Raw genomic sequence first — 17577 nt, 5'->3', positions numbered from 1 at the left:
AGGTAAAATCACCATAACAATAGAGGGAAATTGGACTGTAAGTATTAGAAAAACATATCATCGCCACCTCCCGTAGTTTTATAGTTGCCAGGGATTGTGCTGATTTACATATATTTCCTTTAGCCCTTGTAAAGTTATCCCCATTTTACAGACAGACAGACTGAGGCTTAGAGACTACATACTGCCTCTCACAACGAAGTCATAGGGTTTGCTGTCTCTTGTAACAAAGATGTCCTATGTGTAAAGTTGGTTCTCTGATGTCACAATGAAAAATTAGGAAACATCAGAGTCACCGAGGCCCTGTAAACTGTGTGATATTTTAAGTACGGGAAGGTTTGGGCAAGGAGTTACAAATAGTAATTTGAGGATTTTCCTTATTGCTAGGTAGAGAACGGATGGGGCAGCAGGCTCATGTAGGAGCATCGCAGTTGTCTAGGTGTGACTACAACTCTTTATAGTAGCCCCCACCTCTTGTTAGCAGTTTTCCTTTTTTGTTGTTGATTACCTTGTGGTCAACCAGAATCTGAAGTATTAAAGATTTCAGAAATAATTTGTTTAAATTTTAAGCTGCATACTGTTCTTGGTGTGTTAAAGTCTCGTGCCAGCCCATGCTGGTCCCCTCAGATGTGAATCGCCCCTTTGGGCACCATATCCACGCATGTTCATTGAGCACCCACCTCCGTTATCACAGTGACTGTGGGCTGTGACACTGCCATGCGTCCAAGTAACCCTTATTTTACTTAACAGAGTACCGCGCCTAATTTATAAACTTGATCCTTGGTCTGTATGTGTAGAAAAAATAGGATATGTAGGGTTTGGTACTATGCATGGTTTCAGGATTCCCCTGGAGATCTTGGAAGGTATCCTTTGTGGAAAAAGGGGGACTACTGTTCCTTCAAATTACTTCTTGAGGTCATCTTGTTTCTTCCTTACTACTATTCTAGTCTAAGCCAATCTGTTTTGGTGGTGAACTTCAGTGTAAAGCAGCCTATAGGTTCTGTAAACACCTGTTTTAGTGCCTACTCCTACAACTCCTTTTTATTAGTTGTTTAAAACTTGTAGTTACGGGTGGCGCCTGTGGCTCAGTGAGTAGGGCGCTGGCCCCATATGCCGAAGGTGGTGGGTTCAAACCCAGCCCCGGCCAAACTGCAACAACAAAAAAAAAATAGCCGGGCGTTGTGGCGGGCGCCTGTAGTCCCAGCTGCTCGGGAGGCTGAGGCAAGAGAATCGCTTAAGCCCAAGAGTTAGAGGTTGCTGTGAGAGTCCACGGCACTCTACCCGAGGGCGGTACAGTGAGACTCTGTCTCTACAAAAACAAAAAAACAAAAAAACTTGTAGTTACTCTAGTGATATTGGAGGCCAGGGAAGATAACTCCTGGAATTAACACTTTCAGTGCCATTGAAAGTTTTATTAAAATAGTTTTATTTCTTCATCCTTTTTGGGGGCCAAAACGTTTAATTTTCTGGTCGTAAGTTAAAATAATTTGACATTTTTGATCAGTTGTCTAAGAAACTATGCCACTTTAGAAGCCCTCACTGGCTGCTACACTTACGTTGCCTAATTATACACATTAACAAAAGCTACCTGATTCTATAGTTGCCTGGCTGCTGAAATATTTTCCACAATCTGAATGAATGTAAAGGCACAGTAAAGAACTGATACCAACTGGACATTTGCAAAGCAGTGTTGGACAACAGAGTGAATGCACGGAGTGGTACAGTGGGAGGAAGGCTCAGACAAGGTCACCATCACACTGCAGGCGGCTCAGGAGCAGGTGGCCACAGAGCATGCCCTCACCTGCCTCTTACGGATAGTCAGAGTCATCTCAAATGCTTCTGTCCAGAGCTAGGAAGCCTTCAACATCTCATCAGGCAGAATTAACTGTGTATGATCTTTTTCTGGGTATGTTACTCACCTTACTGCTATGATAGTAACTGCCTATTAAGATTACTTAGGAGATTTAATTATGTAAGACTATGCTGATGGAGAACTAACGGCTTTCCGGCTGTGTTCTCAGTGTCTAGTGCTGGATTGGTAGCAGACAGAAGTTTGCTGAATAGGTCCGCTGTTCAGAATTACCTTACAACATAGCCAATACATTGATAAAGACATACAGTTGCTACAGGGTCCTAGAATGAGTAGAATTCATGTGTTATTTTAAAATGTTGTAGCAACACATTTTAATGAGTGGTGTTTTTTTAAAAGTTATATAATTTATATATAAATACATAAATTCACTTAAAATATACAGGTCTATATATAGTTTAACACTGACAACTTGTTTGCTTATGACCTGCTTTTATGGGGGAGGAATCCATTTATGAGAAACAGGTACTTCATATCTATATTCACCAAATTGCACTGATGTAAAAAATTACTAACTTCACAGTTTACATTTCTTATCAATTTTTTATCATGACACTTGCACAAAGGAACGAAATTGCTCACTAAATTATGTTCAGATCTTTATTCATTTAACAAGTTCATATAAATAAGTTTAATATTCCATAAATGACAAGCATCTTAAATACAAGTTTGATAACTATCATTAAAAAATTAATAAAATCAAAGTCAAATTTTCAACAAGGCAAGGTGACATTTATCACTAACATGACTAAAAGGCCGCCCTCGCACTGCTACTTTCACACAGTCCACACTTGGCAAAGGCATTTTCTTCATTTTCTCATTATCCATATTGTTATTTGGTAGAAAAATAATGCAGAAAAAGCACACTGCTTATGCTTCACATTAAGACATGAAAAGCTTAGCTAACAAGAGCAGCTTCTTTCTAGATGATCAATTATTGAGGGTCCATTCATTGCACGCTATCAATTACCTCTTATAAATTATTTTACAACACTTATTTATTGATGAACATTACGGCCCACATCAAGTAACATCACTTCATTGTGCAGTCGGACTGCAGAGAATGGGGTGTTGTGTTTTTTCTTTTGCCACATCTACTCACACTCTCCCCATCCTCAATAATCTGTGCCTGAGGTCCTGTGATTACTTGTCAGTTTTAAAACCTGAATATTAAGGGATTTCTGTGATTCAGTAGCAAGCTCTTTCACATCAGTATTACAATAAAATCTGTACGGACTTCTCATCCTATCAGTATCAGGCACACACAGGTGCACTGAATATCCACAAAACACTTATTTTACATTTCCCTTCTCAAACCCTTTTATGAGGTTGCTAGTGAGCAGTGAACCGGTCAATCTAACCTGGATATTAGTCTCTGAATAATTAAGAGACTTTAGACATAAACAGCCTTTAAGACTGCTGATCAAGAAATACCAACATCATAGTTAACCAATGCATTACTTGGAAAATTATTCATTTGAGGTAGATTACACAAAATTTGTGAAAACTACAAACAGATGGCAATATAACATGCCCAGAATTCAATGTCAACATAGTAATAGCCTAAAACATACATTTTTGACTTGAAATCTTAATCACAGAATGAAAGTGCATAAATTATAAAATGGCAACTTTAAAGAAAATGGGATCAATGCCTACTAGCATATAAAAATCATTAAAACAGAAATCCTCTCAAAAATCTAACAGACACAAACTACTGTGATGTATACACTTTATTTAACATTGCAATAAGCCTTATTTACATATTATATAAATGTATAAAGTTTTTTTTTCTTTCCTTTTTTTAAATGTACAAAATCTTAATATAAAATAGAAAAAACTGCGTGGACTAAAGAATCACACTCCACATGGAGTTATTTTACTTAAGACCTCCTGTTTATAAACATTTATATAAATTATTTTCTTCCAAATTAGACGGTTTTTAATCCACACTATTCTGATGACTTTACAAATAGGTGTACATTAAAACTTTAAAAAACAAAATTACAGCATTTTTCTGCGTAAAATTTGCTTTGGGTAGGAAGACAGTTTCTTTCTGTTCCTCCCAAGAGGTTTTCCTGCTACTTCTGCAGTTTTCCTTGGTTTGCTCTTTACTTCATCAACTGGGCTTGGCAAAGGAGAAATCAGCTTAATTTCTACTGGAGGCGGTGACCAAGAACTTTCTTCTATGTTTCTGAAAAATATAACCAAGTAAGAATAAACACATATTATCAAATGTAACTGCCTTCCCCACATTTTCCAAGAAACCTTAGGGACTGGATTACCTTGCCTAATGCTTTCATTAGAAAAGAGGTTAATGGTTTCAAGAGAGGTGAAACTTCAAGTCAGATAAGGTAATTAGGAGCAGAATTATGATTTAGCTTTTAAGTTTTTCCTTTTCGATTTAGATATTTAAAAGTAATAACTGTTGTGGGCGGCGCCTGTGGCTCAGTAAGGCGCCAGCCCCATATACCGAGGGTGGCGGGTTCAAACCCAGCCCCGGCCAAACTGCAACCAAAAAATAGCCGGGGGCAGCGCCTGTGGCTCAAGGAGTAGGGCGCTGGTCCCATATGCCAGAGGTGGTGGGTTCAAACCCAGCCCTGGCCAAAAACCAAAAAAAAAAAAAAAAAAAAAAAAAAAATAGCCGGGCACTGTGGCGGGCGCCTGTAGTCCCAGCTGCTCGGGAGGCTGAGGCAAGAGAATTGCTTAAGCCCAGGAGTTGGAGGTTGCTGTGAGCTGTGTGAGGCCACGGCACTCTACTGAGGGCCATAAAGTGAGACTCTGTCTCTACAAAAAAAAAAAAAAAAGTAATAACTGTTGCTTTAAGTGAATTTTTCTTTAATGTTTCATATGTATTAACTGCTGGATTATAAGCATGGGTCAAAGTACTAGCAGTTAGTCCAGGGGATAAGAGCCCAGCAGGTTCATTTGTACTTTCATTAAATTCAACCATGCCTAAGCACAACGTGAACAAGATATTGTGTAACAAATATATCTGAAGTGGAGTAACTTTCCCATGGATGTAGTTTTATCACTACTAGGGAAATAATAGCAAAATTTCTAAGTATTTTCCTTATTAATAGTTTCCTAAGTCACCATACATATAGGAAAATAGGAAATGTACTTTTGTTTACAAAATATTCACTACAAAATTTTACAAATTCTCAACGTGCTGGCCACCTTTTTCTGCATACACATGAAATCTTCTCTCCTGCTCATGGTGAACACATTCCTATCTGCTACAATACGTGTCACCTATCTTCACCAATAAAATGGTGCACCATCCCTCTTTCCTCCCCCATCCACTGCAAAAAACTTCCCCCACCCAACCACCATCTGTTACAAAGGATGAACTGGAGCTCGGTGCCTGTAGCACAGTGGTTACGGTGCCAGCCACATGCACTGAGGCTGGCGGGTTCGAGCCCGCCCAGGCCTGCTGAACAATGACGGGCGGTGCCTGTGGCTCAGTGAGTAGGGCGCTGGTCCCATATGCCGAGGGTGGCAGATGCAAACCCAGCCCAGGCCAAACTGCAACAACAACAAAAAAATAGCCGGGCGTTGTGGCGGGCGCCCGTAGTCCCAGCTGCACGGGAGGCTGAGGCAAGAGAATCATGTAAGCCCAAGAGTTAGAGGTTGCTGTGAGCCACGTGACGCCACGGCACTCTACCCGAGGGCGGTACAGTGAGACAATGTCTTTACAAAAACAAACAAACAAAAAAAAAAAAAACAATGACAACTACAACAAGAAAACAGCCGGACATTGTGGCAGGTGCCTGAAGTCCCAAGGCTGAGGCAAGAGAATCGCTTGAGCCCAAGAGTTTGAGGTTGCTGTGAGCTGTGATGCCACAGCACTCTACCGAGGGTGACATAGTGAGACTCTGTCTCAAAAAAAAAAGGATGAGCTGGTTTCATGGTATATGGAGAAAGCCGCCCTCAGCAGCAAGATCTAACAATGCCAAGAAGCCAGTGCTTGTAAATGTCCCTAAGAATTATCCTTCCTGATGAGCTTAATCTCCCTGTTAAAACCAAGTCACCTCAAATCTCATTTTGAGAAACAAATGGACAAAAACTATAGAACGAAAGGTCATACCTTCCAGCTTGTTTTATTTTTGCAGTCTGAATCCTTTTCACCTTTTGCTTTCCCACAGTTTCTACTGATGTATCATCATCTTCCTACAGGTTAAAAATTTAAAAAGATAAATCTTAAGTAATTAAACATTTAAGTGTAAATTTAAAAGTTCTATCCTGAGTTCAGGAATATTATAGCCAAACACTGCTAAGGAATTCAAACTAAGTAAATCTGAAAGGAACACTTTTTTGAAAAGTAAAAACCTTATAGTGAACTGCTCTTCATTCCTTATTCCCACATTTCAAGTAATCACCAAGTTGTTTTCAGTTTTATTTTTGAATGCCTCCACTGTCCACTGCCCTTCTATTCCTCTTGCCTTTGTACAAATCCAAGCTCACATCTTGTAGGGAGCAGGCTACCAGAGACTGTTATTTTCTGAATACTGCTAGTTGTGAATGCTCCCCTCCACCTGCCACAGTTCTGGGCCTTTGCATCCGCTGTTTTCTCTGCCAGGAATGCCTGTCTCCTCTACCTCCTGTCTATTGAGGTATTTGGGTATAAATAATTCTTAACATTTTGTGAAATAACCATTTGCATTTTTGTCTCTTCAGTTAAGATGTGAGTGCCCAAAAGACAATGAATTTGCTTGAATTATTGTTGTGCAAGCTTTTGTCATTACATATAGTAATTGACTCACAGTTGATAGTAAATGCTTTTGAATTAATGTCTGTAAATAGAAGGGACTCACAATCTCTGACTTGTTCCTATTTTAGGGTTATATGCAATTACATGACAGAATCTGAAATGCAGTCTTTCTAATCCAAGTGTGCTCTATAAATAACACTCGGGGGTTCAGGGACCTACATCTCAAACTCCAGCAGATAAATTTAAAAACCTTTCCCCTAACATAATCCAAACTGTATCTGCCAGTATTATATCATTAGTACACCATTAATATATCATTAATAAGATATACACCACAGATCTTTCTTTTTTTTTTTTTTTTTGGTGGTTTTTGGCCGAGGCTGGGTTTGAACCCGCCACCTCCGGCATATGGGACCAGCGCCCTACTCCTTGAGCCACAGGCGCCGCCCTACACCACAGATCTTTCTGAAAGGCAAGGTCTTCAAAGGTATAAACAACTTTATTTAGAAAATATTTGCTCTGAAAAGTAAATAAAATTAATTTAATAAATAAAACATTTGTAAAAAAAAAAAAAAAAGCATGTTTTAACAAATATACAAATAAAATCTTGCATTCCTCACCAGTCTGTGTACCTGTTTGGATGTTCCGGATGTATTTTTTTGCCGGGTCCTCAAAGCAGGGGGTGAGGCAACAAACCGAGAAGATAAATCTGAAATGGATCCACATTCAGCTTTTTTAGTCAGTTGAAAAACAAAACAAAGCACTACACCAATACACTTATGTATATAAAAATAACAGTAACTTGGAACAAATGTACTTTAGAAAGTTGGCAACATCCCCCAACCTGGAAAACTTTAATAGCTTAACCCGATTATTCATGTTAGTAGAGAAATGAGAGGAAAAACTCTCAACCTCACTTGGGTAACCAAATGTTTAGGAATAGTCAATCTTTCAATCCAAAGAGTGCTGCAATATAAAAACAGAATTTGAAAGCAAGTACAAAACGCTATTTGTCCATTAGTTTTTTTTTTTTTTTTTTCTTCTTTTTTTTTAATTGTTGGGGATTCACTGAGGGTACAATAAGCCAGGTTACACTGATTGCATTTGGTAGGTAAAGTCCCTCTTGCTTGTCCATTAGTTTTAATCCTTCCTGTTCCTCAAACATTCTGCAGAGAAAGCATTAATCCCATATACAACCTCAGTTAGTCTGTAGCCTAATTCCTACTATTCTAGAGATAAGTTTTTTATTTACAAAGTAAATTTTTATTTCCAAAGAGACTCAAACCTTGAGCTACTTATTCCAGTCAAGGGGAACAACAGAAAAGGTCTTGTCATAAAAGGGAAAAGTAAACAGAGAAAGTAATACAGAAAAAAGAGTGATAGGAAAATATTCCGTAGATAAATAAAAACGGCTTAATTAAGAATTGATTTAAAATATTTAAAATATGCAATTAAATAAAATTGTAAACAGCTCCATTTTGTTTATCTAACCATTATCTTTACAAAGGAGCTTCTCTGATAAGATCTATTCACCTACACCTGTGTCTTACCCTTTTTTCACTCTACTGCGTTGTAAGAAATTTTTAAAATGCCACCCCCGCTGAAATTTGTTTCTCCCACGAAATTGTACTGTTACACTGTTATATATGTGCTTTATATATAAAAATAGTAAGATACTTTCAGTCTTTTGGGTGAGAGATCAGTCCTGTTGAGAAGATATTATTTCTACCAACAAAACAATATAATTAGTTATCACTAACATGAGGGATAAGGGGATGCAGACAGGTCCGTTTATTGGCTAGGAGTAGGAGACAGAGATTTAAATCCAATAGTGAATAGGGATTTAAATAGTGAATAGGGATTTAAATCTCTGTCTCCTACTCCTAGCCAATAAACAGCCACTGATGCTTCCCTCCAAAATAATTTAGGGTTGTGGATATCACTGGGCGTACACCAAACAGTTGTGCCCAGGAGATAAAAAAATGCTGATTGTATTTGGGGAGAAACCAAAATTAAAAGTCACATATGATATAAAAGCAGAAGGAATTATAGTACTTTAAATAATTTTTATCAAGTGAATTATAGAATTTATAAAACCATGTTGAACCATGTTAAATTCTGAAACCTCCACACACACTTCGAAACATGAAATCTATTAATTTTACAACTAAAAGATCAATTTTGCTTTCACAGTTTTTCTCTTTTTTGAGGGGGGGAAATCCCCTGTAATTACAAATAATTTTTAGGACAAATAAGTACCTTTTTCTTTCCTTGCAACCTTTGACACGGGAGGAGAAAATAAAAAAGCCTCATTTGTTGGTTCAGAAAGATCTGGCAACAAGATGGTCTTCCTCGACCTGGTCCTCGTGCTCCAGGACGACTTAGTCAAAGTAGCCGTGGCAAGCAAACTTTCTTCTCCGTCACTTGGTTCTGTGTGAGCCGCTTCGTCTGCGCGTTCTCCTGATACTGAATATAATGATCGTTTTTGGCCTTGATTTGTAGTCCGTTTTGTAAGCTTTCTCGTAGAGCTCACTGCCACAGCAAGTTCCTCATTTGGCACTAAAACAGAGTTTTCTAAAGCTGGTTCTCCAACATCAATACTCCCACCTTTAGCTGGGGTGTTTCTTGTAGATCTTCTTTGGATGCTGAGAGCTTGTTTCTTCTTGGGACTTTTCTTTTCCTGAACAGCCTCAGATCCTACATCTTCAGACAGATTTACTTTTCTTGGTCTACCACGTCTCCTAGGCATGACAGGTGTATCAAATTCTGCTTTCAGACTTAGCTGGGATGCATCACTTTTAGAGTCTTCTGGGATACCAGGTGGACTAACCTCTTCCTTTCTGACCCTTTTCTTACACTGGATAGACAGTTGTTGGTCACTGGATTTTTCATCTTGCTGATGTCCTTTATTTTTAGAAGCATCTAAATTAGCACTTCTCAATTTTCTGACAGTTCTGCTAGGACTTGCTACTTTACTAACTTTTAGGTCATCTATAATATCAATACTTTCCTCATTTTCTACAGATTTTTTAATTCTTTTAGGAGTTTTTGTAACAGATGAGAGCTTAACTTCTTTTTCAGAAGTTTCTCCAGTTGTTGGTTCCAGCAGCTGAGATGATTTTAACTTTCTTAATTCCCTGCCTTTAGTGACCTGTAATTCTTGTTCCACAGAATCAATACTTTCTAATATATCTTGATTAATCTCTCTTTTTCTTCTTCCTCTTCTAGGAGTAATAGAATTTTGAGGTATATGCTGGTTCTGAGATATTCCTTCAACATCAGAACAAGTATGCTCAGAAGTCTCAGAAATTTTTGTTTTCCTAGTTTTCTTCATGACTGATAGCCCCAGCCTCTTAGGAGTACCAACATCCACTGACTCTTGCTGTTGTGCTGATTTCATGTTCAGGTTTGGGACACGCTGTCCTCTTGTGCGTGTTCTGGAAGATACAGTGTTATCCACCTGGCTGACACTTGTTTCCTGAACAGTCTTAGGTGTAGATTTTACTGCCTTAGTGGAACTCACTACCTTTTGGCTAATTAAAGGTATATTTTCATGAATGGACTGTTCCATTATATCTGAAGTAGTTTCTTTACTTCTTGTGTCTTTAATTACATCTAATAAATTTTCCGCAATTGCTACTTTAATTGGTTCAGGCACATATGGTAAAGTCTTTTGGGACTCGTGGTCACTAGTTATGATGGAAGGCAAATCAGCAATATGTCCATGATTATCATTTTCCCCACAGGACACAAGTTTCTCCTCAGTCGCTGTATTAGCTGCTTTCGGCAAACCATTAGATGATACAGAATCACCTGTCTCCATTTCTCCTTCTTCACCTTCCAGTATCAGGGTAAAGTTACTCTGAGTCACAAAAAGTTCTCCATCTACTTCGGCAATGTCACATTCAGCAGAGTCTTTATTTTCCGGCAAGTCACAAAATTGTTGTTCAATAGTACCGAGATCATATTGAAGCTTTAGAGTTCCTGAGGGATACAACTCATTAAATGTAAGATTCCTAGCCTTTTCTGTATTTTGAGCTTCAGACTTTTCATATCCGATCACCTAAAAATAATTAAAAAGACTGGTTAAAGAATTTTAATATATATTTAACAAATCACAAGTTTTTAGAGACCATCTCACCCGTGGGGTTGCATTTTTAAACATAAACTACATTTACAATGGCATATACTTATGGGTTTACTTTATAAAATATTCATTTAAGCAATCAGACTTTCTTAGTCAAAATAACTAGACAGAAAAAATTTTGAGATTATGACTAAAATTAAACTAGAAATTCCACAATTCCCTAGCTAAAAAGAAATCTTAACAAAATTTAAAAAATTATGATGCTAACAGTTGTGAGAAGAATTAAGGACTTACTCTATTCTCACCCAAGGCAAAAAAAATTAACTGGAGAAAAAGGAAACAACCCCCATATTGTGTTTTAATGTTAATCCCCAAATTACCTAACTATTCACACTTTTCTAAACAGCATGATCCCCATAAGGTTGAAGAACAATTCACCTACATAAGCTCCCTTGGGCTAGACTCAATCCTCTTCCCTTTGCTGGGGCTGCATAAACCATGAAATTCCTAAGGCTTTCAAGTTCAGTACCTCTCCTGCAAGGGTTTGGTGGAAGAAGGAATGGTCCTTGCATTTACCTTTTGGTAAGGGAAGGGGGAGAAAAAGGAGGAGGTAGAAAGTAACAGAGAGATCTCCTGACCAAGAAGGTAGAACATTACCACCCACCTACACAATGACATTTTCCCACTCCCCAAACATTCAGTGAGATGACAGACTGGAAATAACCTAGAAATGAGGACTCCCACTTATACCACGCCCACAATTTTTATTAGCTTTCCAACTGAAGAAATAGGAATTTATCCATCTATATTCACAGTGAATACTCATTAGGTTGAATATGAATAACTGACATTTTAAGAAACTTCCCAAATTCTATAATATATAATTAGATTCCTATAACTAGAAGAGATAGTTTTATATTTTAAGTTCATGTATCATATAAAAGTTGCCTGTTGATAAAAAGATTTGATGGCATTTTTAAAAAGTCATATTAAGTATCAAAAAAATCAAATCCTTTCTAGGGTTCAATTCAACATCATTGTCCCCTGAGGATGCATTGGGGACTGTTTAACTGTACCCACAACATACACTCTGAATAGTCTAAATATCAGGCTTGTCTCTGTAGTAGTCATTATCTATTTTCATGTGACTAAAAACCCCTTTCCTCTGAATTAGATCATAAGCAAACATAAATAGTTAAAATTATGGCTTCTTTATCAGAGCCTTTTGGCTTTCGTGAAAATCAATTTCTTTTCTTTTTGGAGATGGGGTTCTTTCTATGTTGCCCAGGCTGGTCTCAAACTCTGAGCACAAGCTATCCTCCTGCCTTGGCTTCCCAAGTAGATGGGACTAAAGGTGCATGCCACAGCACCCTGCTTGAAACTTTTTGAATGCAGATTTTTTGTAAAGAGGTTTTTATATTGCAGTCAAATAATATATCAGGTTTGAGCATTGTCGTGACTAAACCAAAACTAAAGACTGACAAAAAAGTAAAAAATTAATTTTTTTTACATGAATTTCTTGAGTATCAGGAGGACTGTCAGAAATTGGAGGCTTTTCTTCTGGTAAGTCAACACTTTCTTTTAGTACATCAACTTCTATTTCATGATCTTCTTTTAAGGTCAATGCTATTTCCTGGTCAAGCCTACGTTCAGAGATAATAGGACCTTCAGAGAGAGTAAGCTCCGACGTTCCACCACCACAGACATCAGCCATAGCTGAAAGAAAAATCAGAGTTAATCTTTTACAGATTAACTAAAAAACAGAAAAACAGATCTATACATCATTAAGAAAGGAAAAGGCTATATTACACTTAAGAATAGTATTTTAACAAATTGTCATATTGCCAGTCTGTACTATCTTAAAGGAGAAAAGACTGAGGATTTATGTATTAAATCCTCTTTTCTTCAGCACCCTATCATTCAGTTTCAAAAATACATACTTGTTTTCCACAAAGACAAAACACAGAAGATACATGCCACGTTTAAAAATGACATTGATTTTTCTCAACTGTGATAGAATTCCTGCCCTTCTCATGACACTTACATGACAACAAACTGCTTTGAGGTGGTTCAGATGTTTCTTCATCTGAAAATTATATTCACCTAGTGACTATCAGATAACCAGCTCTCCATGTTGAGCCATTATAGAATTATATTACGGCCATGCAATCTGCAATTTGATTTGATGAAAAAGAACGGGATCTCTCTTCTGAAAGAAAGCATCCAATTGGGTACAAATGTACTCTTATCAGTTAAAAAAAAATTGGGGGGCTCACTTAAAAAAAAAATACGTTTTTCTTCCTCTTTGCCAAAGTTTTAAATGTCATTAGCAATCACATTTGGGTTTAGAGTTTGCAAATGATACAAAACTCAAAATACTTTGAGGCAGCAAAAAGATCACTAACAATAAAAATATCCTCAGTATTTAACAAAACCAACTATAAAAGAAAATTTTCACTTTTAACAGATAATTGGGCTATTTTAGCCCTAACATGGAAACACTGATGAAATGAAAAATGTGTTTGGCAAAGAGAATGGGAAAATGGAGACTTTGCCTTCTACTCATCAATAGTATATAATTTTTATTGGAGGAAACAATAAAAAATTAAAAATCTGCATATACTCCTTGACCCAGCAAATCCATGCTGTTGCTATCCAATAGAAATAGTGACAGAATAAGCAAAGACACGAGAATATTCACTGCAGAAATGAAACTGCCCAAAAAGGTGATCAGCCCAAATGTTTACCATTAAGCAATTTAATTAAGCACACAGAACATCCATAACCGACATGAAAAAATAAATATTACATAAATTGTTTTGATAATGTACTACAATAATGTAATGATAATTATTTATAATGAACAGCTAACATTTATTAAACTTTAAGTGCCAAGCACTTAAATACTTTACCTACAACCTGCTTAACCCTGACAACCCATGATATGGTATTAATTCTATTTAAAACTATCAACATTTTACAGACCAAAAAAAAAAAAAAGTATAGCTCACAGTTTTATAGTTAGTAAGTTCAGAACTGTTACGAACCCTTTTGCCATTATATTATCTCCTCTTTCAACAGAGGGAAAACATGCACAGAAAAATTCAGGGAAAAAAAAAACCACTTTAATTATGGAATCCTGAAATGGATAACCAGGTTTTTAAATGTCAGACAATTCTCTCTGGATTATTTTATAATAAGCATATATTACACTGTTAATCTGGCAAAACCAGGTCTGCTCAAGCTTGCTCGAAGCCCCATCCATAATGTGATAGGCACCAAGGCATAACTATTACAAGCATGGGCTCTAGAATAAGAAAACTATGTCACAGCGTAGTGCTGTGAGGGTTAAATGCACAGACAAGTTCTGGACATACACATTCAAGGTATCTGCTTCCCCTAAATCTAATCATAAACTAGTGAGAAAAATGTACCCTCCTCATCTCAGTATAGGCAGGGCCTGAGAATAGGCACTCAAAAAGTCCATTAGATTAAAAAAAAAAAAAAATTAAGCACATTCCATGTGTTATTAAACTTCCCTGGAGTAAATTCAGTCATTTGTGATTATTTTCTAATAATGAAACTAACACAGAGGATTAAAATTAAAGTTGCCCCATGACATGTCTGAGTGAAGATCAAACAGCAGGTATGCAGTCTGGCTGCAGACTGGGAATTTACTGTGCTCGTGTTTCATGTTACAAAGAAATATATCCACAAAATAATTCTAAGACTACTAGAGCCACAGAATGCCTTAAAGGCAATCCAGTGTTCTAATAGCTGAAACATCTTAGAATTCTTTTATGCCAGGAAAGCTGACCAGAGAGAAACAACTGAGGAAAAAAACCAAACCTGTATAATAGAATATTCTTTTTTTTTTAAAGACTAGAATACTTTTTACTCAAAACACTAAAATGAAATAATCCTACAGTCAAAATAATACATACATTTACTGTTATTTGCTTTAAATGTAGAGGTACTGGTTTCAACAGGTATTAATCCTTCATCCAAAAGTGGTACCTTGGACTTCAGGGTGAGACTTGTCCTTTAGAAACAGAAATATATGCTTCAGCATGTAAGACGGTCCCACCTGCTCTAGACTGCTTCAGTCCTACCGCCTTACCTGCTTGTCTTTCTGCTGATGAAAACTGAGGTTATTAAGAAAAATCAATACCTTCAATCTCATTTTGAATAATATAAAAATTAAAAGTAAATTTAGAAACAGACTATGTTGTACTTGTTTTTCCTATTCTCTAATATTTTACTTTTTTGGAAACAAGGGGATGACCTTCAAGTACAAATGAAATGACAATGTCTGGCACGATTCTTCCTCTAAGTCTGTGAAGTACTATAGAATATTTCCTACATACTCAGTAGACTCAGAATGGGAGACCAATGAAACCTACATTAGTCCATGTGATGAAAATAAATTCTGGAACATGCTGACAATGGTCCTTTACTAATTCTGGGCTGGCCCTTCCCCTAAACCCAACTAAAGCATGCTGATTTTAAAATAAGACAGATAATATTATAAAATAAATTCAAGGAAAAGCAGGCATTTGGAATATATACATATTTTTCAAAGACTTATCTTGGTCATTATGTTTATAGTAAGGGTAATACAACCAGTGATAAATCTCCACAAAATATCAAATGAACTTACATTTAAAAAGGAACTCTTTTGCCATAACAGTGAATATGAACCTGGATTCTCACTGATGACCACAAAGTCTCTTCTCACGTGATTGCTCTTTGCTTTGTGGCTGCTGCAATTATCCATCAAACCCATTGCAATAAGTAACCCTAATTTTCACTTAAATTCAAAAAAACACTAGAATGAGAAAATAATTGAGGCTCGGTGCCCGTAGCTCAGTGACTAGGGTGCCAGCCACATACACCAGGGCTGGCGGGTTTGAACCCAGCCCAAGGCCTGCCAAACAACAACAATTACAAGAACAACAACAAAAATTAGCTGGGTGTTGTGGCGGGCACCTGTAGTCCCAGCTACTTGGGAGGCTGAGGCAAGAGAATTGCTTAAGTCCAAGAGTTGGAGGTTGCTGTGATGTCACAACACTCTACCAAGGGCAACATAGTGAGACTCTGTCTTAAAAAAAAAAAAAAAAAAAAAGGAAAATAAATGATAATTCTTTCGTATTAGTTTCCCCTATTTCTGCCAAGAAGGCCTGGCAAAGATTCCAGGCTAATCTGGATTTCTCTTCTCCGAAGTGAAGCACATGATTGAATTCAATGTTTAAGAGATGATGGGCAGCGCCTGTGGCTCAAAGGAGTAGGGCGCTGGCCCCATATGCCGGAGGTGGTGGGTTTAAACCCAGCCCTTGCCAAAAACTGCAGGAAAAAAAAGAGATGACTATATGACACTGAATTTTATGAGTGGTTTGTGAATTCACTTTCATTACTTTAATACAGCAATGTATTATATTGTTTTATGTGGGTAATGTCACTAAATTATTCTTACAACTTCTTGATAATTGAAGCTGTCATTTTGTATCCTCTACAAAAGTGCTACTCAAAATGCTTATACACAAATCTGTGCCCAGCCTTGCAATGAGACAAGACTTTTTGCCAGAAGGGGAAATCAATTACTTCACTAATCATACTGGTAAGTTTGATTAGACTTTCAGTAAAGGAAGCAGTATACTGATTTATATTCCAACGCAAGCTGCTTGTTGCAGACAATAAAATGTCTGAAGCAGTCACCACTCTACTAGACCATGCTTCGAATAGCACTGCTATACGCACATCTAGCAGATTGCCTTTCCTGGTCCAAATATCAATGAAATTATGTGGGAGCACAATACTTCAATTAGTCACTAAAAAAACAAATAAAAACTTGTATCTAATAAACGGTAGGATATAAAGCTGTCTGAGTCATGTTCCAATGCCTGCTTTAGACTTACTGGAGTTCTGTGCCTTATTGTCCTGAAACCACTGAAAGGGGAAAGGCATAACGGAATGCTTTATTAGTGAGTGAAACCTTTGCTCCTCAATAAAAATAGAATCACTAAAGAATATTAGAAGAGTTCTGTTTCAACTCATGTCTTTGTATATTCCGGAAAATGTTTAGTAGCATCATAAGATTTTATAATAACTACTGAATAATACAGTCACACACTAAACTTCTTTCAGAACAGACATCATCAAAATGGAGATGCCAAAGATTTAAATAAGACCTAATGTGCATAGACTATTTTACTACCAGTTCACAATTTTATTAAGCTTTTTAAAAAAGTATCTAAATTTTTCTCCATAAACTTACCCTTCATGGCTTGATGGAACACCGAGAGAAGCTTCAACTTCTGGAGCGGGGCTTACGTGATTTAGTTCTGGAAATGCATCCGCTGCCACTAAGAGAGCCTTTGTTTCTGCATCTTCTAAAGAGCCTACATATCATACAGATAAGAATATTACTCGTGAGAAACGTTTAGCAATTACTAGTAGTCTTGGATTATTACTTTTAAAAAATTACTGGGTCTGCTTTTTTGTTCATTTAGTTTTATTCCCATGTTATCAGACTTCCAGTACATCACTCTTCCAATCTCTGAGCCTAAATCAAGAGCCCCCCATCAATCTATCACTTTTCACTTCTGGCTTAGTAGACACCGATACAAGTGTTTTACATTATCAACTGACTTAATACTCAACATCCAAAGGGGTACATGCAAAAACTGAACAGCAGTGTATACCGCTTACCACCAGGTCACAAAGCTGCTTACTTTATTTAGTGAGTATTGCTAAGCTAGGATTCAAATTTAGTCTGTTTCACACTAAACTTTCTGTTATATGACTCCTCACAAAAACAATAAAGAATTCTACTTCAGGGCAGCACCTGTGGCTCAAAGGAATAGGGCGCCAGCCCCATATACCAGTTCAAGCCCGGCCCCACCCAAAAAA

General features: G+C 37.2%; 1 protein-coding gene across 3 annotated transcripts in view; it reads right to left on the bottom strand.

Moving 5' to 3' along the window:
* Nucleotides 1–2453: 2453 nt before the first annotated feature.
* The window catches only part of AHCTF1 (AT-hook containing transcription factor 1), an 85796-nt gene continuing 70672 nt past the window's right edge, over nucleotides 2454–17577 (bottom strand). For 2 of the 3 annotated variants that reach the window (XM_053606746.1, XM_053606744.1), the window contains exons 30-36: nucleotides 16943–17066; nucleotides 14613–14710; nucleotides 12179–12384; nucleotides 8841–10644; nucleotides 7202–7290; nucleotides 5958–6040; nucleotides 2454–4061 (exon numbers count right to left, since the gene is read on the bottom strand). In XM_053606746.1, the coding sequence (XP_053462721.1) occupies nucleotides 3872–4061; nucleotides 5958–6040; nucleotides 7202–7290; nucleotides 8841–10644; nucleotides 12179–12384; nucleotides 14613–14710; nucleotides 16943–17066 (2594 nt within the window). In that variant the 3' untranslated portion in view covers nucleotides 2454–3871. The remainder of the gene's footprint in view (nucleotides 4062–5957; nucleotides 6041–7201; nucleotides 7291–8840; nucleotides 10645–12178; nucleotides 12385–14612; nucleotides 14711–16942; nucleotides 17067–17577) is intronic. The other variant, XM_053606745.1, reaches the window with a different exon arrangement.

The sequence above is a fragment of the Nycticebus coucang genome, chromosome 10, assembly GCF_027406575.1.
Source record: "Nycticebus coucang isolate mNycCou1 chromosome 10, mNycCou1.pri, whole genome shotgun sequence".
Classification (NCBI taxonomy): domain Eukaryota; kingdom Metazoa; phylum Chordata; class Mammalia; order Primates; family Lorisidae; genus Nycticebus; species Nycticebus coucang.
Note: the sequence above shows the minus strand (reverse complement) of the source record. Positions and strands in the feature narration are given on the sequence as shown.